Here is a 25,915-nt window from a genome sequence, read left to right on the forward strand (position 1 = left end):
CCTGCCTCAGCCTCCTGAGTAGCTGGGACTACAGGCGCCCGCCACCGCGCCCAGCTAATTTTTTGTATTTTTAGTAGAGACGGGGTTTCACTGTAGTCTCGATCTCCTGACCTTGTGATCCGCCCGCCTCGGCCTCCCAAAGTGCTGGGATTACAGGCGTGAGCCACCGCGCCCGGCTAATCGGGTCTTATTTCCTTAAAATTTTTTTTTAATTATAAATACCACTGCATTTCCTTTTGAAATACTCCTCAAACTAGCCAGGCGTGGTGGCTCATGTCTGTAATTCCAGCACTTTGGGAGGCCGAGGTGGAAGGATCACTTGAAGTCAGGAGTTAAAGACCAGCCCAGCCAACATAGTGAAACCCTGTCTCTACTAAAAATACAAAAATTAGCTGGGCGTGGTGGCGTGAGCTTGTAAACCCAGCTACTCGGGAGGCTGAGGCATGAGAATCACTTGAGCCTGGGAGGTGGAGGTTGCAGTGAGCCGAGATCCCACCACCGCACTCCATCCTGAGCGATAGAGCAAGACTCCGTCCCACAAAACAAAACAAACAAACAAACAAAAAAAAAAAAAAAAAAAAGAAAAGAAAAGAAAAGAAACACTCCCCAAAGCAAACCCCTAGGGTACAGCATCTAAAGCTCTGGCTACATGTTGCCAAGGTGTCCTCCAAAAAGGTTGAACTAAGTTGCAGTGCTCCTAGCAATACATGGTTTGTACCTATTTCCCTATGGCTTTGTCAATGGTAGGTTTCATATTGTTAATTTATTTTTGATAACTGAATGGATGTGCAGTGTGGCCTCCAAATAGTTTGAATGGATATTCATTTAATTTCTATTATTGCGTAGAGGATCCACCTGCCTACTACAAAAGTTGCTCCTGTGGGCCAGGCGCGGCGGGTGACATCTGTAATCCCAGCACTTTGGGAGGCAGAGATGGGCAGAGACTGCTTGAAGCCAGGAGTTCAAGACCAGCTTGGGCAACATAGTGATACCTCATCTCTACTATAAATTTTTAAAAATTATCTGGGTGTGGTGGCACCCACCTGTAGTCCCAGCTACCCAGGAGGCTGAGGCAGGAGCATTGCCTGAGCCCAGGAGTTTGAAACTGCAGTGAACTAGGATCTCACCACTGCACTCAAGCCTGGGAGACAGAGTGAGATAGTGTCTCAAAAAAATGGAAGGAAGGAAGGGACGGAGGGGAAGGAGGGGGAGGGGAAGGAAAGGAAGGAAGGGAAGGAAGGAAGAGAAGGGGAAGGAAGGGAAGGATGGAAGGATGGAAGAAGAGGGAAGGGGAAGGGAAGGAAGGAAGGGAAGGGAAGGAAGAAGGAAGAGGAAGGAAGGAAGGGAAGGAAGAATGGAATGGAATGGAATGGAATGGAATGGAATGGAATGGAATGGAATGGAATGGAATGGAATGGAATGGAATGGAATGGAATGGAATGGAATGGAATGGAAGGAAGGAATGGACTGGAATGGAATGGAGAATGGAATGGAATGGAATGGAATGGAATGGAATGGAATGGAATGGAATGGAATGGAATGGAATGGAATGGAATGGAATGGAATGGAATGGAATGGAATGGAATGGAATGGAATGGAATAATGGAATGGAATGGAATGGAATGGAATGGAATGGAATGGAATGGAATGGAATGGAATGGAATGGAATGGAATGGAATGGAATGGAATGGAATGGAATGGAATGGAATGGAATGGAATGGAATGGAAGGGAATGGAATGGAATGGAATGGAATGGAATGAATGGATCTGAAGGAATGGAAGAATGGAATGAATGGAATGGAATGGAATGGGAATGGAATGGAATGGATGGAATGGAATGGAATGGAATGGAATGGAATGGAATGGAATGGAATGGAATGGAATGGAATGGAATGGAATGGAATGGAATGGAATGGAATGGAAGGGAATGGAATGGAATGGAATGGAATGGAATGGAATGGAATGGAATGGAAGGATGGAATGGAATGGAATGGAATGGAATGGAATGGAATGGAATGGAATGGAATGGAATGGAATGAATGGAATGGAATGGAATGGAATGGAATGGAATGGAATGGAATGGAATGGAATGGAATGGAATGGAATGGAATGGAATGGAATGGAATGGAATGGAATGGAATGGAATGGAATGGAATGGAATGGAATGGAATGGAATGGGGGAAGGATGGGAAGGATGGGAAGAAAGAGAAGGAGGGGAAGGAAGGGAAGGAGGGGAAGGAAGAGAAGGAGGGGAAGGAAGGGAAGGATGGGAAGGAAGGGAAGGAAGGAAGGTGGGTCTCTCTGAATGTGGTCCCTACTAGATGGTAGGTGGGTGGATCAATGTGCAAGCCTTCACCTCAGGGATGCCTCCCTGAAGCCCAGGCAGGCCTCTTGCCTACGCTTCCACAGTCCTGTGACCCTTTCCTTCAGTCACCTTCTCATAGCTGTCATTTTATGTGCATTTGGGAAACTGATTAGTCTATTTCTTCCCCCACAAGACTGTAACCCCATGAGGACCTATTGTTTTGCTCACCATTGGATCACGTATCACCTGGTGTGTGCCTGGCAGACAGTAGGCACTCATTTAAATATTTGTTGAAGTGTTAACAGCTCTTTTAGAGTTTGTCTAGCAGGCTTTCTGGTTTTTGCTGGAAAGCCCCCCTCCCCCAAGAAAAGTAATTTAAAAAATGAAACGAAATAAATAAATACATATATAAATATTTGTTGAATAAATGAATACTTAAAAATCTCGTGAGTAAGTATGCCAGAGCTCAACTGTGGTATATATCTTTGCAAAAGGATTTGTCACTGGGTTTAATCAGAAACGTTTAAGGAACATGTACCACGTGCCATGTTCTCTGAAGCATGGGGTAGAGGGGCGGTATACAAAAGTGAGAAGACAAGGTCTCTGCCCTTAAAAACACAGGCTGGTGGTGAGAGCCACGCATCTGCTGTGGCTGCTGTGGGGTCTTGCCCTGTTCTCCCTGTAAAGGAGGCTTCGGGGCAAGTGAAGCTGTTTACCCATGGTCATGGCAGGATGCAGCCATCTGGGACATCCTAGCCCCCAAGATCAGAACAAGTGTGGCCAGCCTAAGCCATAGTCTCCCACAGTCAGATGGCCAGTGATTTAGAACTAGAGAAGTAGGAAGTTTGGGCACTGGGAAGGATCTCGGAGATGCGCTAACACTTAGCTTCATCCTAGACCCCCAGGCACAAATCCCAGCTCTGCTGATTACAGGGCCCTGGCAGCCAGGCAAAGCACCCGCCTCTCAGCATTCACTGAAAAAGCCTCAAGGGCTGTGGGAGGATTCAAAGGTGCCTGGCACACGGTAAGCACTGACACACATTAGCTGGTGAGTGATTTCCCCAAGGTCCTGCAGATCGAGAGGAAAACTCCCATCTCCTGACCTCGCAGCCGTCAAAGCCATCCTCATAAAGCTTTTGGTGTAAGTATTCCCATCAAGAGGAAGATGTTTCGTTTTTTATGCAAAGCAGCTTCAACTGAAACTGACCTCACCATGGGCGTCTGAGTTTGTTTTTGGAGAGGAGGGAGGGAATGAGCCAACTCTCCAGGAACGGCGGGGACACACCCAGGTTACCCAATCCCTCAGGGCAGTGGAGCCAAGTGCCTCCCAGGTCCCTTTCTGGGCTGGAGGGCCCTGTGGGGATGCCTTCCTCAGTGCCAGCTCCTCCACAGCCCTGGGTCTGCAGGGGACAAACCCAGAGAGAACCTTCCCCAGGATCAGCACAGGGTGAGGTTATCACAGGCAGGCCTGGAGTGACCCTCGGGACCAGCAAGAAAAGTCACATAGGCCACACTGTCTCTCACCACCCAGGACAGGGCAACGACGGTTCCCACTCATGCTTTGCCTCTGAAGCTGCCCTCACTGCTTTTCAGGGCTCCTGGTTCATAATAGTAATCCCGCCAGCCCTGGACGCATGCTGTCCCGCCTCGGCTTCCTTCTGGCTTTCCGCACAGTTCTTTCTCCAGATTACCTCCCTTTCTGTCTCTACTCCCTCCATAAATTGGGGTGCCCGGTGCCCCTGTGATGGCCTCTCAGCCCTTTCTTTCCTCCAGTTGTGTACCTCTGGCTGGAACTGTCTGCTACTTCACCTCTTGGGGGACAGTCTGACCCACCCAGTAAACCTTTTCAAGCCAGGGCCTGGTGGGGTGAGAAGGAGGCTGTACCCTGCAAGTCCTGCAAGATCTAATCTCACCCCATCTGGTCCTGCTCTGTTTCCCACTGATCCAACTGTTCTTCCTTTAGGGATAGAGAGGGCTTCAACACAAATGCCTCCTGACACCATGGTTTGTAACATAAACTCTGTGCTTGGTTTTCTAAGCTTTGGCCTCCAAAGAAAAACCCTTTCTCAACATACTGCATACAACATATGCAGACTGGTTTTCAGACCATGCTGTCAACGATGGCTTTTGAAGCCTCTACACTGAAACTTTTTTGTTCTAGGCCAGAGCTGCTCAGTCACCTGTGTATAATAACCTGAGGACATTATATGCTAAAACACAGATTTCTGGGCCTCATCCCCAGAGACTGAGATGGAGATTCAGTAGATGTGGGCTGTGGTCCCAGAATTTGCTTCCCTCTCAGGTAATGCTGATGCTGCCGGTCCACCAACTCCACCTGGAGCAGGACTGTCCTCAAAACCTCAGCCCATACCCCAAAGTAAGGAATGCTCCCAGCTTAAAGGGGAGAAGAGGAATGAAGGAAAAGATGCAGGCAAGAAATATCTCACTTAAAACATTTCCAAATACTGACCAACTCCACAGGCTTACCCTTGCAAAGTAATGAGTTCTTTGCAAAGCAAGATTCTGAGAAGTAAGGAAATTTGCCCAGGTCACACAGCTTTTGACTGGCAGAGGCTGGATCCAGCTGCTAATCTGTCTGCTTTGTCCTGGCCCACTGAGTCACTGAATTCATGTGAGATTGATTGTCACTGGCATGAACCATCACTAGACTCTTCTGACACGGCTGGTGAGAACTGTCATCTCTGCTACCCACACAGTGTTCACAAATGCACATGCAGCTATCTCTACACCTGATACATCCCACTGCTCCCCAGGTTAGGGTGCTGGGGTTAGTGTGTCTGAACAGTGGCCGGAGCAGCCTAGCTGGAAGAGGCATTCTCACCCTTGGGTCTTCCATGCCTGGCTTGATCCTTCTCTCCAGATAGCGTGACCAGGACTGATAGGTCCGGAGTGTCCTAGAATATTATTGACTGTGTGAGAATTCTCAAGCACCAAATATTATAAGGAGTAGAAAGCTAAACCAAGGGTTTAGCAGTTTCTCAAAGTACGGTCCCAAACAGGTGTGGTGGCTCACGCCTGTAATCCCAGCACTTTGGGAGGCTGAGGCTGGAGCGTAGATTGAGACCCAGAGTTCAAGACCAGCCTGGGCAACATAGTGACACCCCCATCTCTAAAAACTATTTTAAAACAATTAGCTGGGTATGGTGGTACGTGCCTGTAGTCCTAGCTACTCAGGAGGCTGAGGTGGGAGGATCACTTGGGCCCAGGAGTTCAAGGTTGCAGTGAGCTCTGATCAGGCCACTGTACTTCAGCCTGGCTGACAGAGCAAGGCCCTGTCTCAAAAAAAAAAAAAAAAAAAAAATTAAAGAATTTTTTAAAATAAATAAAAATGTGTGGTCCCCAGACCAGGAGCATCAGCTTCACCTGGGAACTTGTTCGAAACGCAAACACTTGGATTCCAGCCCCAACCACTGAAGCAACAACTTTGGAGTTAGGGCCCAGCAGCCCACATCTTAACATGCCTTCCAGGATTCTGACGCACAGCTAAGGTTTGAGGACTGCCGTTCTCTGGAGAGAGTTAGCCAGATCCCTAGTATGGCTGGGGAGGCTTTGATTTGGTGGCATGGAGGGTTCCCTGCTCTCTGGGTTAGCTCTGACATTCACTCGTGGAGGAGGAGTTTGTGGAGCACATGGTGATAATCTAGCTGTGAGGTCAGCTGCACACTCCCACCTCCCTCGCTTGCAGCCTTGCCCTGGAGAGGATTTATTGCCAGGATAGTCTTGTTGCTGTGGTAACTCTTGCATTCAGGCCAGGCCCTTCCTCGGTGGAGGATAAATTTACATCACTTAGACACTAGGTAGAGGCTGATGTCCTTCTCGTTCCCAGAGCACGGCTTCTTTGGCCTTCTGCACTGGTGGAAGGCTGAGACCACCGCCCTGTTCCTTCCTTGTTGTCTGTCTTTCTTTTCCTCTTCTTTTCTTTCTCCCTTCCTTCCTTCCTTCCTCCCTCCTTCCTTCCTTCCTCCTTCCTTCCACTCCCTCCTTCCTTCCTTCCTTCCTTCCTCCTTCCTTCCTTCATTCCTTCCTTCCTTCCTCCTTCCTTCCTTCCTTCCTTCCCTCCTTCCTTCCTCCTTCCTCTCTCCTTCCTTCCCTCCTTCCTCCTTCCTTCCTTCCTTCCTTCCTCCCTTCCTCCTTCCTTCCTTCCTCCTTCCTCCTTCATCATATTCCTTCCTTCCTTCTATTTATTCCTTTCCTCCTTCCTTCCTTTTGGGTTTTATCTTGTTTGCTTTAGGTGCGTTACAGTGGCGCGATCTGCAAACCACTGCAGGCTCCGCCTCCAGAGTTCAAGTGATTCTCCTGCCTCAGCTGGTAGCTGGGATTACAGGTGCATGCCTGCGGCTGGCTAATTTTTTGTATTTTTTAATAGAGATGGGGTTTCATCATGTTGGCCAGGCTGATCTTGAACTCCTGACCTCAGGTGATCCACCCACCTCAGCCTCCCAAAGTGTTGGGATTACAGGTGTGAGCCACCATGCCCGGCCGGTATATTTCTTACAATGTTCACGAACTCCCAATTTTCTGTTTTAGGGAAAAAGTACATTGAATGTTATATATGGGGTCGGTGTGGAGGCAAAGTTAAATATTAAATTTGAATTCATTTAAACATGGACACAAACAATGATCACCAATTCCCAGAATAGGTTGTGTGAGTCTCTTGAGGTGTTCATCCAGCACTGTTTGGAGAAATCTCTATTTCAATCGGCTCCTATACGCTAGTTATTGAAAAACAATAGACGATAGCAAAACAAGTTCACCTTTTTGTGTTCCTTGAGCTCAGTCATTAAGGGCCTTCATGACTGGGCCTCATGCCAAACAACTAGTTACAAAAAGAACTAGGGTTCCAGACCGCGCTGAAGCTTCGTGAGATGTCTCCTCGTCTGTGCACCGACAAGTGGCCGACCCTGGAGCCCAGGCTGTTGCTTCCCAGTCTGGTGGTGAATCCTCCATAGTCTGGTGAGTGTAAATATCTTTTCCCTTCTTCCCTTCCCATTGCAATTTGCGTATTATATCAATCTGCTTAGTATCTGTCTATTATTATATCATTGACTTATTATATCTGCATTGCCATTTACATGAGATAAAGGTTGTTTACCCTTAAAGGTATTGTGTGTATGTCTTTTCTTCTCCCTTTGCGCGTTTCCCACACAGAACAGCCGGGTACTTTATATGGTATTAAAAAATTATGCTAGCCTCTGTTATTTCTGGACGTGACACAGCAAGTACATGTGGGGCAAGTGTGTGTGTGTGTGTGTGTGTGTGTGTGTAGGAGACATAACTTACATAAAATTCATCCTTTTAAAGCGTACATTTTGGTGGCTTTTAATTTTAAAAGTAAATGGTACCACAGGAGAACTTTCTGGAGTGATAGAAATGTTCCACAGCTAGTTTTGCATGACTATTCCATGGGGCCATACAATTATCAAAATTCTTCCTTAAACTGAACAACTGAGGCCTGTTCATTTTATTGTATCTAAACTACATCTCAATTTAAAATAGTAATTTTTAAATTATTAAATTAAAATGCTGTTTTAACTCAAATTTAATGTAATAAACATTTTTTAATTAAATACTTTTTAAATAATAATTTTAAAAGCAAATGGCACTACTTTTTAAAAAATCTGGCACAATTAAAATGTGGGAAACATACAGTGGTTGACTCAATGAAATAGTCTCCAAATTAACAAGCAAACAATATTGTATTTTTAGTAGAGACAGGATTTCACCATGTTGGCCAGGCTGGTCTCGAACTCCTGACCTCAGGTGATCTGCCAGCCTCGGCCTCCCAAAGCGCTGGGATTACAGGCATGAGCCACCGCGCCTGGCCACTGGCCTTATTTTTTAAAATAGTATGCCCACCCTCCAAATAAGCAATAGCCTATTATACATGTAATATATGTAATAGAATGTCTTATTATATATTCACCAGGTGAATGAGCAAGTTGGTTTTAACATGTCTGCAAGAATTATAACATTTGGGATTTTCCTTCATTTTATTCTAATTTTCATCTTAAGCTAAGTAGTGTACAAACAGGCAAATGATATAGTAAAACATGACTAAGACAAAAACCAAAAACAGCCTTAGTTTCTACAGAGAAATGATGTAATTATCTGAGGCAATTTTCTAAGCATGGGAAAAAGACATTTTAAGGGCCAATCATACTAGAAAAATGAATTCCATTCCGAGAAAGAAAATAAACTTTTATCTGAGGAATGCTTTAGTTATCAGGCCCAGAGAGGCATTGAAATGTGACAGAGTGTGACAGCAGTCACATCCTTGAGCTAAGTGACTACTTCTTGAAGGCATTTGCTATGTGGGCTCTAGACTAACGCCAAGCAGCCATAAAATGCCATACACTGGACACCATCGTGCATACCCTGTAGTTCAATAATGTACAGTTAATCATTAATCAGTGTTATTTCTATCAACCAATGAGCACTCCTGTCAAACAACTTTGTCAGTCCACCTTTTGTTCCCTTTTGCCCTTAAAAACCTGCTTGCAGCAAACCCTAGCGGGAGCACTCTGCAAGACAACTGGGAAGTGTGTCCCGGGCTGCAGTTCTCAACCTCGGCCCCAATAAACTCTCTCTGTTAATTTCGCCTCAGTGTCCTTCTTTAGGTGGAAAATTTTTACGGCTATCTTAGGTGCATGCACTCAACTCCATTTCTTTATTCAAACCACAGACCATTACTTTTGAATGTGAGAATATATGTAATTACTAAAATATGCACATTTATTTATTTATTTTTTGAGACAATAGTCTCGCTTTGTCACCCAGGTTGGACTGCAGCAGTGCAATCTTGGCTCACTGCAACCTCCACCTCCTGGGTTCAAGCAATTCTTAGCGTCCCGAGCAGCTGGGATTACAGGTAAGCGCCAACACGCCCAGCTAGTTTTTTGTATTTTTAGTAGAGACGGGGTTTTCCTATGTTGGCCAGGCGCGTCTCAAATTCCTGGGCTCCAGTGATCCGCCCACTTGGGCCTCCCACAGTGCTGGGACTACTGATTGTGAGCCACTGTGCTGGGCCTTATTTCTAAGGAGATATGTATGTTTTTGTCATGTCTTTTCTGGTTGTGAGATCATCTATATGTGTTATGTGTGCAGGGGTTCTTATTTTAAGCTAGGTATCTATGTAGGTGAGAGTGAATATGGGATGCATTTATCTACAGCTGTGTGTGCACTCTCTCTAAAAGGTATGTAACTGGGGCATTGTGAACCAAAGGTGGGACAGGAGTCACCGGGTATGCATAGATTTCAAACAGAGCTGGGTATGCATGGATTTGTAACAGGCAATGCTCCCAGTCATGGAATGTAATCATAAACACATACAGCAGTTTTATAGTGATAATCTCCTTTTTTTCAGACAGGGTCTTGCTTTGTCACCCAGGTTGGAGTGCGGTGGTGCAATCTCGGCTCACTGCAACCTCCACCTCTTGGGTTCAAGCAATCCTCCCACTTCGGCATTGCGAATAGCACCACCGGCTAATTTTTGTACTTTTGGTAGAGACGGGGTTTCACATGTTGTCCAGGCTGGTCTCGAACTCATGAGCTCAAGCAATCTGCCTGTCTCAGCCTCCCAAGTTGCTGTTATTATAGGGATAATCTTTATTTTTTATTTTTTTATTTTTATTTTTTTAAGGAAGAAGGGAATACTTACTGAACAGCTAGTCCATGTTAAGCACCATTTTAGGAACTTTATAGCTATTATCTCCTGTAAGTAATCAGTACTACTAACCTAAACAGGTATGAACTGGCCCCGGTTATTTTTTTATTTTTATTTTTTTTGAGACAGAGTCTCACTTTGTTGCCCAGCTTAGAGTGCAGTGGCACAATCTCAGCTCACTGCAACCTCTGCCTCCCAGGTTCAAGCAGTTTTCCTGCCTCAGCCTCCTGAGTAGCTGGGATTACAGGCACGCGCCACCACACAGGGCTAATTTTTGTATTTTTAGTAGAGACGAGGTTTCACCAAGTTGGTCAGGCTGGTCTCAAACTCCTGATCTCAAGTGACCCAGCCTCAGCCTTCCAAAGTGCTGGGATTACAGGCGTGAGCCACCATGCCTGGCCTGAACTGGCCCAGGTTTTTTTTGTTGTTGTTTTTTTTGAGATGGAGTCTCGCTCTGTCGCAGGCTGGAGTGCAGTGGCACGACCTCGGCTCACTGCAACCTCCACCTCCCAGTTTCAAGCAATTCCCCTGCGTCAGCCTCCTGAGTAGCTGGGACTACATGTGTGCGCCACCACGCGTGGCTAATTTTTTTTTGTTATTGTTATTTTAGTACAGACGGGGTTTCACCATGTTGGCCAGGATGGTCCCGATCTCCTGACCTCGTGATCTGCCCCCCTCGGCCTCCCAAAGTGCTGGGATTACAGGCATGAGCCACAGCGCCCAGCCCCACTGGCGCAGTTTTCTAGTTGAGGAACCTGAGGCTTTTCCAAAACAACGTAGTAAGTGGCAGGGCAGCCTGATTTCTGAGCCTGTAATTTCTTTCTCTACCACGAAGTCTCAACTAAAATGTAAAATAATTTCTTCAAGAAAATGAAAAATGATAAGCTCTCACTCCAGTTTCTAGTGATACGGAATGTGATGTTAACTTTTTTGCTCGGAAAGCATCGTATTTGATTTGTATGTAGAAGAGAAGTCCAGATGTTTGCTTAAAGCTCAACACCACAAAACTGAAAGGATTCTGGGCTTTGGTTTCATTGCAAACAGCAGCAAGCTCCTGACTGGGAAGAGCATTTCCTCCTCTCTGGGCTCCTCCACACCACATCTCTCCTCAATCCCCATGATAGACGGGTCCTCTTTCTCTGCCTGCCTCTTACAGTCTTCATTTCAATCTTCATTTCGCTCTAGAAGCCCTCCGTAGGCCAACTCATCCATGCTGCGGTTTTACCTCTCTTTCACCTGTTTCCAGGTGTAGCACCTAGATGGCGCTCCGGGCTCTCCAGAGAACGATTCCAAAGCCTAACTCATTTTCTTCTTTATCCACTCTTCCCCACTTTCCACTTTTTCCTCCTGCATTTCTTTTTTATTATTATTTATTTATCTGTTTTTGAGACGGAATCTCACTCTGTTGCCCAGGCTGGAGGGCAATGGTGTGATCTTGGCTCCTGCAACCTCCACCTCCCGGGTTCAAGCGATTCTCCTGTCTCAGCCTCCCGAGTAGCTGGGATTACAGGCGCGCACCACCAGGCCCGGCTAATTTTTGTGTTTTTAGTAGAGACGGGGTTTCACCATATTGGTCAGGCTGGTCTCGAGCTCTCGACCTCAGGTGATCTGCCTGCCTCAGCCTCCCAAAGTGCTGGGATTCCAGGCATGAGCCACCACACCCGGCTCTCCTGCATTTCTGTGTTGACTTTCTTAGGGATGATAATGGTATTCTTGTCAGCTAGAAAGTCGTTTATCTTAGGCAGTGAGTACATGCTTAAATTTTTAGGGACAAAAGCCTTATATCTGTAACTTCTTTTTTTTTTTTTTTTGAGACAGGATCTTACTTGCGTTGCCCAGGCTGGAGTGCAGTAGCGCAAGATCAAGGCTCACTGCAGCCTTGACCTCCCAGGCTCAGGTGATCCTCCCACCTCAGCCTCCCAAATAGCTGGGACCACAGGTGTGCGCCACCACCTCTGGCTCATTTTTGCATTTTTAGGGGAGATGGGGTTTCACCATGTTGCCCACACTGGTCTCAGACTCCTGGACTCAAGCCATCTGCCCGGCTTAGCCTCCCAAAGTGTTGGGATTATAGGCATGAGCCACTGCACCTGGCCTCAACGAGTTCCTTTTTGAAAAGCATACATATACAGGGAGATACAGCAAATGTGGCAAACTGTTAATTGATAAGAAATATGAGTATCCATCTTTCAACTTCTCTGCATATTTGAAAAATTTCAAAATAAAATATTTGAGGGAAATGCTAAGAACACAACAAAACCCAAATCTTTTGAAATTTAAGCATCAACATTGCTTTTGACCTCTCTCCCTCCCAAACCTGCAGAAGAGTACCTCCTATTGCCATGTTCGCGCCACCACATTTCAATCAGGTTTGTGTTTTAAAGTTGAAAGCCACAGTCATCCTTCGAAAAACACTCTATACTTTGCTCTCTTAGTTGACCAACTATCACTAGGCTGTAAATTTTTATTTGTGCGAATGATATTACATTAGACTTTAGAAGCTTAAGCAAATAAAAATGTGCTTCCCAATTGCTGCGTGTAATTCCTTGAGATCAACTGTCAGAGACTTTCATCTGAGATGACTTGAGGTGATAAGGAAGCAACAGAAGTTGGCAGCAGTCTTGCTTTAATCCTCTCAGAGTTGCCAAGTTCCTGGCAAGACCTAGTTATTTTTTTATCGTTGTGAAGGTAACACTGGAGCCCCAGAAATGATACCCCAAATGAAGGCCGCAGAAGAAAAGTTTCTCTGCCCTCCTGTCTGTTGCCCCTGATTCTCCCCCAGGTGAGCCATAGAAACCAGAATTCCTCTTCTCCAAGGCGGGTCATAGAAGCCAGAATCCGTTTTCCTGAAAGCCAGCCATAAAACCTAAATACATTGCTCTTAAATCTCCCCCACCTTTCTATGTAACAGCTGGCCATAAAGAAATTAAGACACTCATTCCAGAGGGATCCTACCCCCACACCTGGCAGGGGGTAATGCTGCAGACAGACCTTGGTGAGCTTCCCCATGAAGTCTATTCTAATAGCATTAGGACTGTACCCTTTTTGTCCATATTTCTACATGTCCAATCATATTTCTACATTGACTTTTCATTGAACATAAGCATAAAAATGAATAGTTTTCCCTATTATCTTTGGGTCTTCATTCCAAAGGCTACCATGTCAAGTAAAACTAAGTTTGTTATGCTTTTTCTTGTTAATCTGTCTTTTGTTATAGGGGTGTCAGCCATGATCTAATGGAGAGGAAAGGGATCACTCCTTTCCTCAAGTGATCAGGCGGGTGGATCACTTGAGGTCAGGAGTTCAAGACCAGCCTGGCCAACATGGCAAAACCCTGCCTCCACTAAAAATACAAAAATTAGCCAGGTGTGGTGGTGGTGCATGCCTGTAATCCCAGCTACTGGGGAGGCTGAGGCATGAGAATTGCTTAAGCCCAAGAGGTAGAGGTTGTGAGATGGTGCCACTGCACTCCAGCCTGTCTAGTTAGGGTGACACAGCAAGACCCTGTCTCAAAAAAAAAAAGAAAAAAGAAAAAAAGTTAATGAACTTAGGTACCTACTTAGGAGAACCGAAAATATATGGCCACACAAAAATTTGTATATGGCTGTTCATAGCAGCATTATTCATAATAGCCAAAAAGTAGAAACCACCCAAATGTTCATCAGCTTACCAATGGATAAGCAAAAATGGCATATCCTTACATTGGAACAGTACTGTCAGAAAAAGTAATGCAACACTGAATATAGACATGGTACAACATGGATGACTCTTGAAAACACTATACCAAGTTAAAGGAGCCAAACCCAAAGGTCACAGATTACATGATTCCATTTACATGAGATGTCCAGAATGGGCAAATCCATGGAGACGGTTTATCAGTATTTCCCTGGGGCTGGGAGCAGAGGGATTGGGACTAGGGAAATGACTGCTAATGGTACAGAGCTCTTTCTGGGGTGAGGAAAATGTTCTAGAATTAGATGGAGATGGTTGCACAACTTTGTGAATATGCTAAAAACCACTGAATTGTGCAATTTAAATGGGTGAATACTATGGCATGTGAATTATATCTCCATTTTTAAAAGAAGTTAATGAAAAGTAACTTTCTTATTTCATTTTTAAGGACAGTCAGGGGAGCCCAGGGGCATGTTGGATATGAGTGTATCTCTAGCCTTCAAGTTACCATTGGCCAGAGGGAAGAGTGGCCCCAAACTCTGAAGGGTGATGGCAAGGTTCCCCACCTTCCCCTCCCCAGCCCCCACAGGAACATCACAGTATGACTTGGCATCTTTAGGGCAGATCTCAGTATGCCTTGCATTCCAGCCCACCTCCAGAATCCCAGCACTTCCTCCAAGATCAATCCTCCTATGAGTCTCCAACCTCATCCCCACTTCATTTTCCTCATTGTACTTACCATCTTTTATTCATATCCCACCAAATTTTGGCTTTGTTAGCTATACTGCAAACAGTAGGTGCTCAATAAACTACTAGTGAATGAATGAACTTGGGGGAAAAAAAGCTTATGCAGAAATCTGTACTGGATGTTATTTAAAAGATGAAATTTAATGGTTCAAATGTATTTTTCTCCCATAAAAATATTTTCTCTTCCATTTAAATATATATCTAATCTTTGAGAAATCTTGCACAAATGGCATTTTATGACAGACGATCTAATTTACAAAGCTTTATAAATTTTAAGAAAAACATTCATAGATCATAAACAAAAATTTCAATATGCAACATTCAAATTTACAAGAAAATAAGCACAAACTTTTCGACAATGCAGTTATTGCTGTGCTCCTTTAATTCCTTATCTGGAGCCCAAAAAATGTAGACAAACCCTAAAAATGCAGCAGAAGCACTTCCGCACACTGGTGTCCAGGATCTAGTTTGTGCGGAAATGTTTCCACTAGATTTATAGAGTACTCTTTGGAAGAAAGAGGCGAGGGCTGGTCATTTGGTCGCCCTTCGGACCTTTTGCAGCTCTTCAATGGGCTTCCATTGTTGGTTGATTGTTATAAGCTGAAGGGAAAAAAGGGGAAAAAAATTGTGTTAAAAATTTGACTTTCATTTGCCTGTCCCTCTTTGGGATTTGTCCACACTCTCCTTTAGAAGAAGCATCACCATTGTGTTTGTACCTACCTCTTTCCATCTCTAAAACATGCACAAAATAGTAACGTGAGCTTTTTTCTATCAGCCCACCTTTTAAAAAAGCCCTTGGGTTCCTAAGTGTTATGCAATCAGAGGGAAAGATCAAACATATGTGCCCTACTTTCACTTAGCAGTATCCAGATTTTTTAAAGACAGAGTCTTGCTGTGTTGCCCAGGCTGGAGTGGAGTGGCACAACTGCAACTCACTGCAGCCTCTGCCTCCCAGGTTCGAGCAATTCTCGCGCCTCAGCCTCTCCAGGAGCTGGGTTTACAGGTGCGTGCCACTACGCCCAGCTAATTTTCATATTTTTAGTAAACATGGGGTTTCACCATGTTGGCCAAGCTGGTCTTGAACTCCTGACTTCAAGTGATCCACCCGCCTGGGCCTCCCAAAGTGTTGGCACTACAGGTGTGAGACACCGTGCCTGGCCAGTATGCAGATTTTTAAGTTTGCCATGTATTATGTGAGCCGTAAGTTCCAAAAGTGTATGTGCTCCTCATAAGCGGATGGACAATGCTCCTGGCCTAGAGGAGGCTCTTAAAATTTCCTCATTTTAATTACTCGATGAAGGCACAATTGATCTAAGTTACACAATAAGGGTAAGGTACTAAATCTATTTTGCTGACAAAGGTGCTAAGGTTTGGGCAAAATGGAAATCATTTGTTTTTAATTTAACAGTACCTTTTGCGGTATAGTAGGGTCCACAGTTTCCCAAGGTTCTGGATTTCTTTTTCGATCAAGGCTAAAATTAATAGAAAGCCAATTAAACATTAAAATATGTGGGTTTAAACCAACACTGATACTGGGTCTATAAACGTGCTAGGGACAAAACCAATCTCATACTTAGGCATTTGTCTACTAATGATGATAGGAACCATCAGTAGTAACTAAAATTGATGGAAAATTCTCTAAGGGAGTTTGAAGGTGTGGCTCAAATATTAAGCATCAATTCCTCTAAAGGGTAGGAGGTACCCTGTATTCTCTTGATGGGGCTACATTGCGGAAAGATCCCACAAACCGAATAACCATGGGAGTGAAACTGCCAAGCCAAGGACATGCAATAATGTTCTTATCTCAGTTTGTGGGAGGGGCATGTTGAACTCTGCAGGTGGTGAACTCCAGGGCTGTAGGCCCTTCTGCCGGCGGTTAGAGGACTGCCCTCTCCAGCCCTGCACCAGCCTCCATCAGTTTCAAGTTTATCTTTTCCTCATATTCCAGGATACATGTTTTTGTTTTTTACTTTCTTCTACCCAAAGTTGAGATTAGGTTCATCCTAGACAACTGAATCTATCAATTCTACCACATTAGTAAAAATCTAATAAGCTAAATTTTAAAATTTTAATTAAAATCATTGCTTTATTGTATATATATATATCTCCCAAAACAAAAAAAAAACATAAAAAAAAAAAAATAAAAAAAAAAAAAAAAAAAAAAAAAGCAGCTTTACTTCACTGCCGGAGAGTGGAGGAGGGCCAATGGGTAAAAGAATAAACACAAGAAATAAACTAATTTGATTAATATCATGGGTTTTTTAATATTTTGTCTTTTTTCTTTTTAAAATTTTTTTCTAATTTTCATTTTCTGACCCATTGGTAGACAATATTATGAGTTTTCCGATAAAAGATGTTTTTTAACCCTGACTCCCAGTTCACAATTTAGCATTCTTATGCACGGGAAAAAAATAGGAAACTTCTATCGTACATTTCATAAACTAAAGGTCAATCAAACACTGCCAAAAACGTTTTTATAAATTGAGACCTACTTACATCACATCGGTTTTCCGAAGAGAATACACAGCAAAAGACGAGGCTCCACCCGCCGCCACACTCACGAACAGCACCAAGGGAATGAGCTAACAGATAACAGGTGGAGGGGACACATTCGGACATTTCAATATGAAACGTTTGAAACAGCAAAACAGCTATATTTATCTTAAATACTTTCTTCAAAATCTGTGCCATCTTTTCATCTTTAAAAATTAAAACTTCAGTCAAGATTTTCAATTGTTTTAAAAACTTACTTCCTTCCTTTTCATCAGGAGTTGGAAAAAGCTCATGATGACTTCAGCGAAGAATTGCCAAATCTAGAAATTAACAATCCAAAATACGGATCACCTGGTGGGCGCCAAACCGTCCACCGCGCTCCGCAAGCCAACCGCGGGCCGGCGCGTCCGCGTCTCCGCAGATGGGAGACTCACCTGGACGTGGGGCGGTGCGCACGGACGATGGTAACACCCGGAACCCAACGGGCCGGCGGCCTCCCCACCTTATATATAGCAACCACAACCGCCCCGGGTGGGCCGGGCCAGCGCGCTCTTGTCACGCGCGTGGGGCGGGGAGCGCGCGGGAGCTGACTCGCTTTCCCCGTTGGGCACGCGGCTCCCGGGCGCCCCCTGCAGGACATTGTGCGGCTGACGTGAAGCGGCCGAACGCGGGCGCTGGCGCCCCCTGCCGCTCGCCGCGGTCTTCCTTACCTGCCGACCCCGGTAGCTCTTGGCCACCCCTGGCGCTTGTGAGGAGTTTGAAGGTTTGGGGAGTAGGAGGTGGAACCCCTAAGAGGGGAGCGCTGATAGCCAAGACCTGAGGGAAAACCAACCCTTCTAAAAGGGGATCCGGGCCTGGCGCGGTGGCTCAGGACTGTAATCCCAACACTTTGGGAGGCTGAGGCAGGAGGATCACTCGAGTCCAGCCTGGCCAACATGACGAAACCTCTTCTCTACTTTAAAAAAAAAAAAAAAAGAATTAGTGGGCGTGCTGGTGCGTGCCTGTAGTCCCAGCTACTAAGGAGGGTGAGGCAGGAGAATCGCTTGAGTCTAGGCCTTTGAGGTTGCAGTGAGCCAAGATTGCACCACTGTATTCCAGCCTGGGCAACACAGCCAGACCCTGTATTAAATAAAATACAATAAAACAAAATATTTAAATAAGCAAATAAACAAACAATAAAAGGGGGTCCGGAAAAATGAGCCGCAGACCCGAGGGTCCCAGGAGAGGCTCCCCGGTGCAGGCGGGTAAATTAGAATTAATCCAATCACATTAAAAGCTCCAAAAATGTGGTGCTCTGCACATATGGAGATCTTTAAAATTAAATTGTAAAGTTTATTTCAGAATAACTCCCAGGGAGTCCTGACTTTTTCCGCCAAACAACAACAACAAAAACAAAATAAAACAAAAACCCTAGGTTGAAGGAAAACAAACAAAAGAATCAGCTGGGGAGGTTGTCAGGAGAAGCTCTTTCTGCAAACGACCCTGCCAGCTGGCTTCGTCCTTGGGTTCCCTCCTAACTCTCCCCTAAGCCAGCAGCCTCACCTTGCAGTTTGTCGTGTGGGCTGCAATGGTAACAATTTCACAGAACCAGAGGCTGTGTGTGTGCCAGACATTGAGCCAGATTCCCCTCGGCATTTTTGCAAGGTAGGTGCAAAGTCTTATTAAGACTCAGAGAGGCTCTGGTCACGTCACTGGTAAGTGGCGGCGATGCCATCAGAACGCAGGTCTGTCTGGTGCCCAACACCTTGGTTCTGTCTGCACCCCTCTCGTAAATACTGCAATAAGTAAAGGACCGGTTATTTTAAAACAAATAGTTTGAAGTTCAAGCTGTAAGTTAAAGTTAAAAGGCAACATCTTAACGTTCCCTGAAATTGGCTAGACCCTGCTCTGTTTCAACCCCATTTTCGTTCTCAATCTGGGTTTTGCAGTCAAATGGACCTGAGTTCAGAGCCTGTCCCTGCTATACTTATTAATAGCTGACTTTAAGTAAATTACTTAACCTTCATGAGTTTCAGTTTATATATCTGCAAAATGGGGGCAAACCTAGCGGGGGAGAGAGTTGGAAAAAATGTTAGAATATATGTAAAGCATTCTGCCCTGCTTGTAGTAGGCACTCAACAAAGTTACTATATGCAAAGATTTGTTTTTTTGTTTGTTTGTTTTGTTTTTTTGAGCCAGAATCTCACTCTGTCACCCTGGCTGGAGTGCAGTGGTGTAGTCTCGGCTCACTGCAACCTCTGCTTCCTGGGCTCAAGTGATTCTCATGCCTCAGTCTCGTGGGCGTCTGGGAATACAGGCATGTGCCACCACGCCTGGCTAATTTTTGTATTTTTAGTAGAGACAGGTTTTGCCATGTTGGCCAGGCTAGTTTTGAATTCCCCTCAATCCGCCCCCCTCAGCCTCCTAAAGTGCTGGGATTACAGGTGTGAACCACCACGCCCGGCCTCAAAGATTTGTTTTATGTAAGGCTGATCATAAATGTAGTTTCCCACTCACTTACTCCTGCAAGGGTTCTTACTGTTTAACCCCAGAGCTGTAAATAGAGACATTTGCTGATTGGATGGATCTATGTTATATACTTCAAAGAAAATTCAACATTAATTCTCCTTGGTTTGTATTACCTAGAATCAGAGAAGCCTTTTAATGCAAGACTTCTAAGGCTACTTCTGTCAGAAGGTTCTACAAAAAAAGTCTCATGTTATTAACAAAGAGAAGTTTTTCTAGGATGGAAGGATGGAGGGAGAGAGAAAGAGAAACAGGAGGAAGAGAGAGAAGAAAGAAATCTTACAGTAGTATTTCATGACCCCAAAACTGAAATTAGAATGAGTAGCCATTGCCTATTAATGACCTTAACCACAGAACTGTGCTTGGCCAGTATCATTTCTTTTCAAAATGTAATGCAGTTTTTTGGTAGTCTAGGCATTATTCTGAGGATGGAGGCATAGCAGAATTAAAAAGAGTAGTAAGACAAAAATCACTTACTTCAAGGTGTATGCAATTTGGTGCCCATAGATAACTCTAAAGCAAGGCATGATCTGTTGCCAAGACAGGTGATTAGTTCTAACTAAGGGGGTCTGAGAAAACTTACCAAAGGTGGGGTATTTATCTGAATATACAAAAAGACAAATCAACTGTAAAAAGACATTTTGGGGGCAAGTGGGAAACTTAAATAGGATCCAGACATTAGATGATATTAAAGGGATATTGTTAAGTTTCTTAGGTGTGATAATGGTATTGCAGTTTTATATATATATATCTCAGCTCACTGCAACCTCTGCCTCCCACGTTCAAGCCATTCTCCTGCCTCAGCCTCCCGAGTAGCTGAGACTACAGGTGCACGCCACCACACCCAGCTAATTTTTGTATTTTTAGTAGAGACGGGGTTTCACTGTGTTGGCCAGGATGGCCTTGATCTCTTGACCTCGTGATCAGCCTGCCTCGGGCTCCCAAAGTGCTGGGATTACAGGTGTAAGCCACTGCGCCTGGCTGGCGGTTATATTTTTTAAATGGCCTCTCCCTTTTTTAGAGTTTACATGTGGAAATATTTAAGGGAGAAATATTATGTTGTCTGGACTTTACTTTAAAATACTTCCACTAGGCCAGGTGCGGTGGCTCATGCCTGTAATCTCAGCACTTTGGGAGGCCGAGGTGGGTGGATCACCTAAGGTCAGGAGTTCAAGACCAGCCTGGCCAACAACTCTACTAAAAATACAAAAAATTAGCTGGGTGTGGGTGGGCGCCTGTAATTGCATAATCCCAGCTACTCGGGAGGCTGAGGAAGGAGAACCACTTAAACCTGGGAGGTGGAGGTTGCAGTAGGTCAAGATCACGCCATTGCACTCTAGCCTGGGCAACAAGAGCAAAACTCCATCTCAAAACAAAAACAAAAACACTTCAACTAAAAAACAAATTATAAATATTTTACAAAATAATAATTATTTAATGTAGGTGATAGGTATGTGTGGGTTTGTTATACTCTTCTTTTTATGTATGTTTGGAAATGTTTAAAATAAAACATTTTTAAAATTCACAAATTGTAGGTAGTTACAGATATAATTTGTCCATATAACCTTTAAGATCTGCTTATTCCTATTTGCAGCAATAAAAATTAAACCCAGAAAGCGACATTTTTCTTCCTTTTCATAATGCCTGGGTATATCAAGCTTTTGAGAGATCAAAGTCAATATGTAGTTTCCCTGATTCAAGAATTATAACCCTGTGCTTTGGGTGACTCATTTATATTTTACTGTTAAAAATATTAAGGCAAATGCAGCAATTTTGAATTATTTACTCAATAAATTCTGTTGGCCAGGTGCCGTGGCTCAGGCCTACAACCCCAGCACTTTGGGAAGCAGAGGTGGGAGGATCACTCAAGGCCAGGAATTTGAGACCAGACTGGATAACATAACATAGCCAGACTCTACATTTTTTTTTTTTTGAGACAGAGTTTCACTCTTACTGCCCAGGATGGTGTGCAATGGTGCAATCTCAGCCCACGGCAACCTCCGCCTCCCAGCTTCAAGCAATTCTCTTGCCTCAGCCTCCTGAGTAGCTGGGATCACAGGCACGCGCCACTATGCCTGGCTAATTTTTTGTATTTTTAGTAGAGACAGGGTTTTACCATGTTGGCCAGGCTGGTTTCTAACTCCTGACCTCAGGTGATCCACCTATCTCGGCCTCCCAAAGTGCTGGGATTACAGGCGTGAACCACTGTGCCCAGTCTACAAAAAATTTTAATAATTAGCTGGGTATGGTGGTGTAGGCCTTTAGTCCTAGCTAGTTGGGAGGCTGAGGCGAGAGGATTGCTTGAGCACAGGAGCTTAAGGTTACAGTGAGCCATGGTTGTGCTACCGCACTCCAGCCTGCAGTGAGACAGAGTTTCACTCTTATTGCCCAGGCCGGAGGGCAATGGTGTGATCTTGGCTCACTGCAACCTTCACTTCCCGGGTTCAAGCCATTCTCCTGCCTCAGCCTCTCAAGTAGCTGGGATTAACAAGCATGTGTCACTACACCGGCTTTTTTTTTGTTTTGTATTTTTAGTAAAGATGGGGTTTCACTATGCTGGCCAGGCTGGTCTCAAACTCCTGACCTCAAGTGATCCGCTCGCCTTGGCCTCCCAAAGTGCTGGGATTACAGACGTGAGCCACCGCGCCCAGCCCAAAACCCTGTTTCTTAAACAAACAACAACAAAAAACTGTCGCCAAAACAAATACAGTTGACCCTTGAACAACTTGGGGGTTAGGGGAACTTACACACCCCTGCTCTCCACACAGAAATCTGCATATAACTTTTGACTCCCCCAATATTTAACTACTCATAACCCAGTATTGACCAGAAGCCTTACTGATAACCTAAACAGTTGACTAACACATATTTTGCTTTTTAGATAAAGGTCTTACAATAAAGCAAGCAAGAGAAAATAACAATGTTATGAAGAAAATCATAAGGAAAAGAAAATATCGTTCTTTTTTTTTTTTTGAGACGGAGTCTTGCTCTGTCGCCCGGGCTGGAGTGCAGTGGCAAGATCCCAGCGCGAGTAGCTGGGACTACAGGCGCACACCACCATGGTGGCTAATTTCTTTATGTTTTAGTAGAGACAGGGTTTCACCATGTTGGCCAGGATAGTATAGTTCTTTTTTTTGAGACGGAGTCTTGCTCTGTCACCCAGGCTGGAGTGCAGTGGGACAATGTCAGCTCACTACAACCTCCGCCTCCTAAATTCAAGTGATTCTCCTGCCTCAGCTTCCCGAGTAGCTGGGATTACAGGCATGAGCCACTGTGCCTGGCTGAGAAAATATATTTCTATTCATTTAGCAAAAGTGGGTCATCAGAAAGGTCTCCATCTCTTCAAATTGAGTAGGCTGAGAAGGAGGAAGAAGAGGAGGGGTTGGTTTGCTACTTCAGTGTGGCAGAGGTGGAAGAAAATTCACATACAAGTGGACCCACGCAAATCCCAGCACTTTGGGAGGCCAAGAGGCGGATCACCTGAGGTCAGGAGTTCGAGACCAGGCTGACCAACATGTTGAAACCCTGTCTCTACTAAAAATATAAAAATTAGCCAGGTGTGGTGGCGGGTGCCTGTAATCCCAGTTACTTGGGAGGCTGAGGCAGGAGAATCGTTTGAACCCGGGAGGCGGAGGTTGCAGTGAGCCGAGATCATGCCACTGCGCTCCAGCCTGGGTGACAAAGTGAGACTCCGTCTAAAAAGTAATTAATAATAAGTGGACCCAAGGAGTTTAAACCTGTGTTGTTCAAGGGTCAACTGTATGTGACTCAAGAACCTTCAGATTTTCTGCCCTTTTGCCTGAGGTTGTGAAGTCAAGACCCTAGAAAAGAAGTTTGTCATTCAGTTCTTTAGCAATAAGAATACTTCCCACTCCAAAATGTAATGGAATTCATAGCCTCACCACTAGCAACTGGAGAATAGACATGAAATTAGGGTCCTCCCTGCCCCCAAACCCTGTGTACTGGCCAGGGTGCCCAGAAGGCACCACCAGGCCAGTACTGCCTAGGTGACCAGGATGAGAAACAGGCACTTCCCAGCCCTTCAGACCCTGGCAGCCCCCAAAGAAGTCCACTCAGGACACTCACCAGCATCACCTTCTGTGGCTGCCCCAGAGCCCATAATCCCTTGGGAGGTCTTCCCCACCCACCCCCAGTTACCAGCAACTTGTAGAGCCTTTCTCGAGCTACTATCACCTAGGCTTGCAGGGGCAGGGAGACATGGCTGCTTGGTTCCTGCTTAGATTTTTTTTTTTTTTAAGATGGAGTCTCGTTCTGTTGCCCCGGCTGGAGTGCAATGGCGCGATCTTGGCTTCCTGCAACCTGTGTCTACCGGGTTCAAGCAATCCTCTTGCCTCAGCCTCCCAAGTAGCTGGGATTACAGGCGTGAACCATTACCCCTGGCTAATTTTTGTAGAGATAGGGCTTCACCATGTTAGCCAGGGTGGTCTCGAACTCCTGACCAGCCTGAGTCAGGTAAGGTGATCCGCCCGCCTCAGCCTTCCAAAGTGCTGGGATTACAGGCGTGAGCCACCATGCCTGGCCAGGAATTTAGATTTTAATCAGCCCAGCTTGGGCTTTTATGAGAAAAAGAGAATATTTCATTATTAAATATTTTTTGTTGAAATTCTCCCTGTTCCTGATGGTGGATGTGCTCATCCTGACACCTCATCCTTCAGTGGCTGCCTTATGACCAGGCGTATAACACTGGATTTGCTGAATTTTGGGGGTTCCAGGGACGTTCTATATTGTTTAAGGTTAGTCAGCCTTAAGCAATAATGTGGTCCAGAAAGCAGTTTGAGTTCAGTTTATAGGGAAAACTGTTTACACTTCCCGGTATACCAGAAGAAGGGTGTTAGAAGCTGGTGTTTTAACTTTCTCGCAGATCAAGAATACAGCTTTTGGAAGTTGCCCAGAGCCATTCTAAAATCAGATTGGAACAGGATCAAAGAAATTCTTGATCTCATTATGTCATCTACTGAGCATTTCAGTGAGAAGAGACACATAGTCTTTGTGCTCAGGAAGCTTCCAATGTTCTGCTGAGAAGTTACAGAGTCCTCCCTCTATATCTGCAGGGAATTGGTTCCAGGACCCCGCTCAGACACCAAAATCCAAGAATACTCAAGTCCCTGATAAAAGATGGTGTAGTATATGCAGGTTGCCTACACACGTCCTCCTGGTTATACTTTAAAAAACATCTCTAAATTACTTATAACACCTAATATAATATAAATGCTATGCAAGCAATTGTTACACTGTTGTTTTTTATTTATGATTTTTTAAATTTGTATTTATTTGAGACAGAATCTTGCTTGGTCACCAGGCCAGAGTGCAGTGGTGTGATTTTGGCTTACTGCAAACCTCCGCCTCCTGGGTTCAAGCAATTCTCCCACCTGAGCCCAGAGTAGCTGGGATTACAGGCGCACCCCACCATGCCCCAGCTAATTTTTTGTATTTTTAGTAGAGATAGGATTTCACCATGGTGACCAGGTTGGTCTTGAACCCTTGACCTCAGGTGATCTGCCCGCCTCGGCCTTCCAAAGTGCTGGGATTATAGGTGTGAGCCACCACACCTGGCCTATTTTTTTTATTGTTGTATTGTTTTTGTTTTTTCAAGTATTTTCAACCCACACAGTTGGTTGAATCTGCCCATGTGGAACCCACAGATGTGGAGCGTTGACTTTAATTACAATTTAAAAAGACATCTTCAAATCAGCTCAGACTTGAACAAGCATGGTTGCTAAATTACCAGCCTACTAGAAACTTTCTGGAAAAGAAAGACATCTAGCCCACAGCTAGATGTCTGAGTTAAGGGGTTCAGGCCAGGGTTTGTCAGGTGCAGGATGGCTGCCTTGTTCAATAAGATCAATAACCAACAAAGAAAATGTATAGTAAGAATTCCAGTAAGTTTTCTAGGTATTTTCCTATACTCAAAAGCAAAGGTCAGTGTGTTAGAATAATTTTGAGTATTTTATACCTATAAATCAGGTTTTTTCCTTAATTATTCCCAATAGTCCTGGCTGCACTCAGCAATAGGAAACTTTCCAATAACTCCTTAACATTTTATGACTTCACACATTTCATGCAGTAGTCTCTCATCGTACCCTCTACTTCTTTTGAAGCACTTCTTACCACTGTAATTAATTCACTGACAATTTGTCTGATGCCTGCCTTGTTCACTGGATGTTCCAGCACCCAGCTTAGCACCTTGTGAGTGGAGAATGGCCTAGTAAGATGTTTACCAGATATTGTTAGGTAAGAAGAACAAGAGTTATGCGGTATCATTCCTTTCTGGTTTAAAAAATTATCTATACATGCGTGAAGGACTGGAAGGTTAAACACTAAAGGATTTTTTTATGTTTTTGTATTTTCTAGTATTCTAAATTATTTTGTAATAAATGAAAATAAAAATGTACATGTAACCTGTCTCTTTAAAAACTTTAAACTACTTGCAACTACAAAAGGAAAAATAGCAATATAGTGGAGAAACCAGACAATACTGCAAACAAATG

The 25,915-nt window shown here is 44.5% G+C and overlaps 1 protein-coding gene and 1 non-coding gene across 3 annotated transcripts; one reads left to right on the plus strand and one right to left on the minus strand.

Annotated features, from left to right (window-relative positions):
* The first annotated feature begins 2,598 nt into the window (after positions 1-2,598).
* Positions 2,599-2,661, plus strand: LOC116276053. Its single transcript, XR_004185501.1, has one exon. It is a non-coding gene; the product is annotated as a U7 small nuclear RNA (small nuclear RNA).
* An 11,965-nt stretch (positions 2,662-14,626) lies between these two features.
* Positions 14,627-17,489, minus strand: C7H15orf48 (chromosome 7 C15orf48 homolog). 2 transcript variants are annotated; one of them, XM_003900885.5, is made up of 5 exons: positions 17,336-17,489; positions 17,159-17,221; positions 16,905-16,990; positions 15,820-15,880; positions 14,627-15,008 (listed from the first exon to the last, which is right to left on the minus strand). In XM_003900885.5, exons 2-5 carry the CDS (start codon positions 17,192-17,194, stop codon positions 14,940-14,942), a joined length of 252 nt encoding a protein of 83 aa, XP_003900934.1. In that variant the 5' UTR covers positions 17,195-17,221; positions 17,336-17,489; the 3' UTR covers positions 14,627-14,939. The 2 variants fall into 2 exon arrangements, with proteins under 2 accessions (XP_003900934.1, XP_031524616.1); XM_031668756.1 differs by having other exon boundaries at positions 17,159-17,457.
* Between the last annotated feature and the right edge of the window lie 8,426 nt (positions 17,490-25,915).

The sequence above is a fragment of the Papio anubis genome, chromosome 7 (assembly GCF_008728515.1).
Source record: "Papio anubis isolate 15944 chromosome 7, Panubis1.0, whole genome shotgun sequence".
In the NCBI taxonomy this organism is placed as follows: Eukaryota; Metazoa; Chordata; class Mammalia; order Primates; family Cercopithecidae; genus Papio; species Papio anubis.

Coding starts and splice junctions, on each gene's coding strand:
- C7H15orf48 (XM_003900885.5), bottom strand. CDS start 17,194: ATGAGCTTTTTCCAACTCCTGATGAAAAGGAAGGAA. Junction 16,991..17,158: donor TCCTGATGAAAAGGAAGGAA/GTAAGTTTTTAA, acceptor GTTATCTGTTAG/CTCATTCCCTTGGTGCTGTT. Junction 15,881..16,904: donor CTTCGGAAAACCGATGTGAT/GTAAGTAGGTCT, acceptor TATTAATTTTAG/CCTTGATCGAAAAAGAAATC.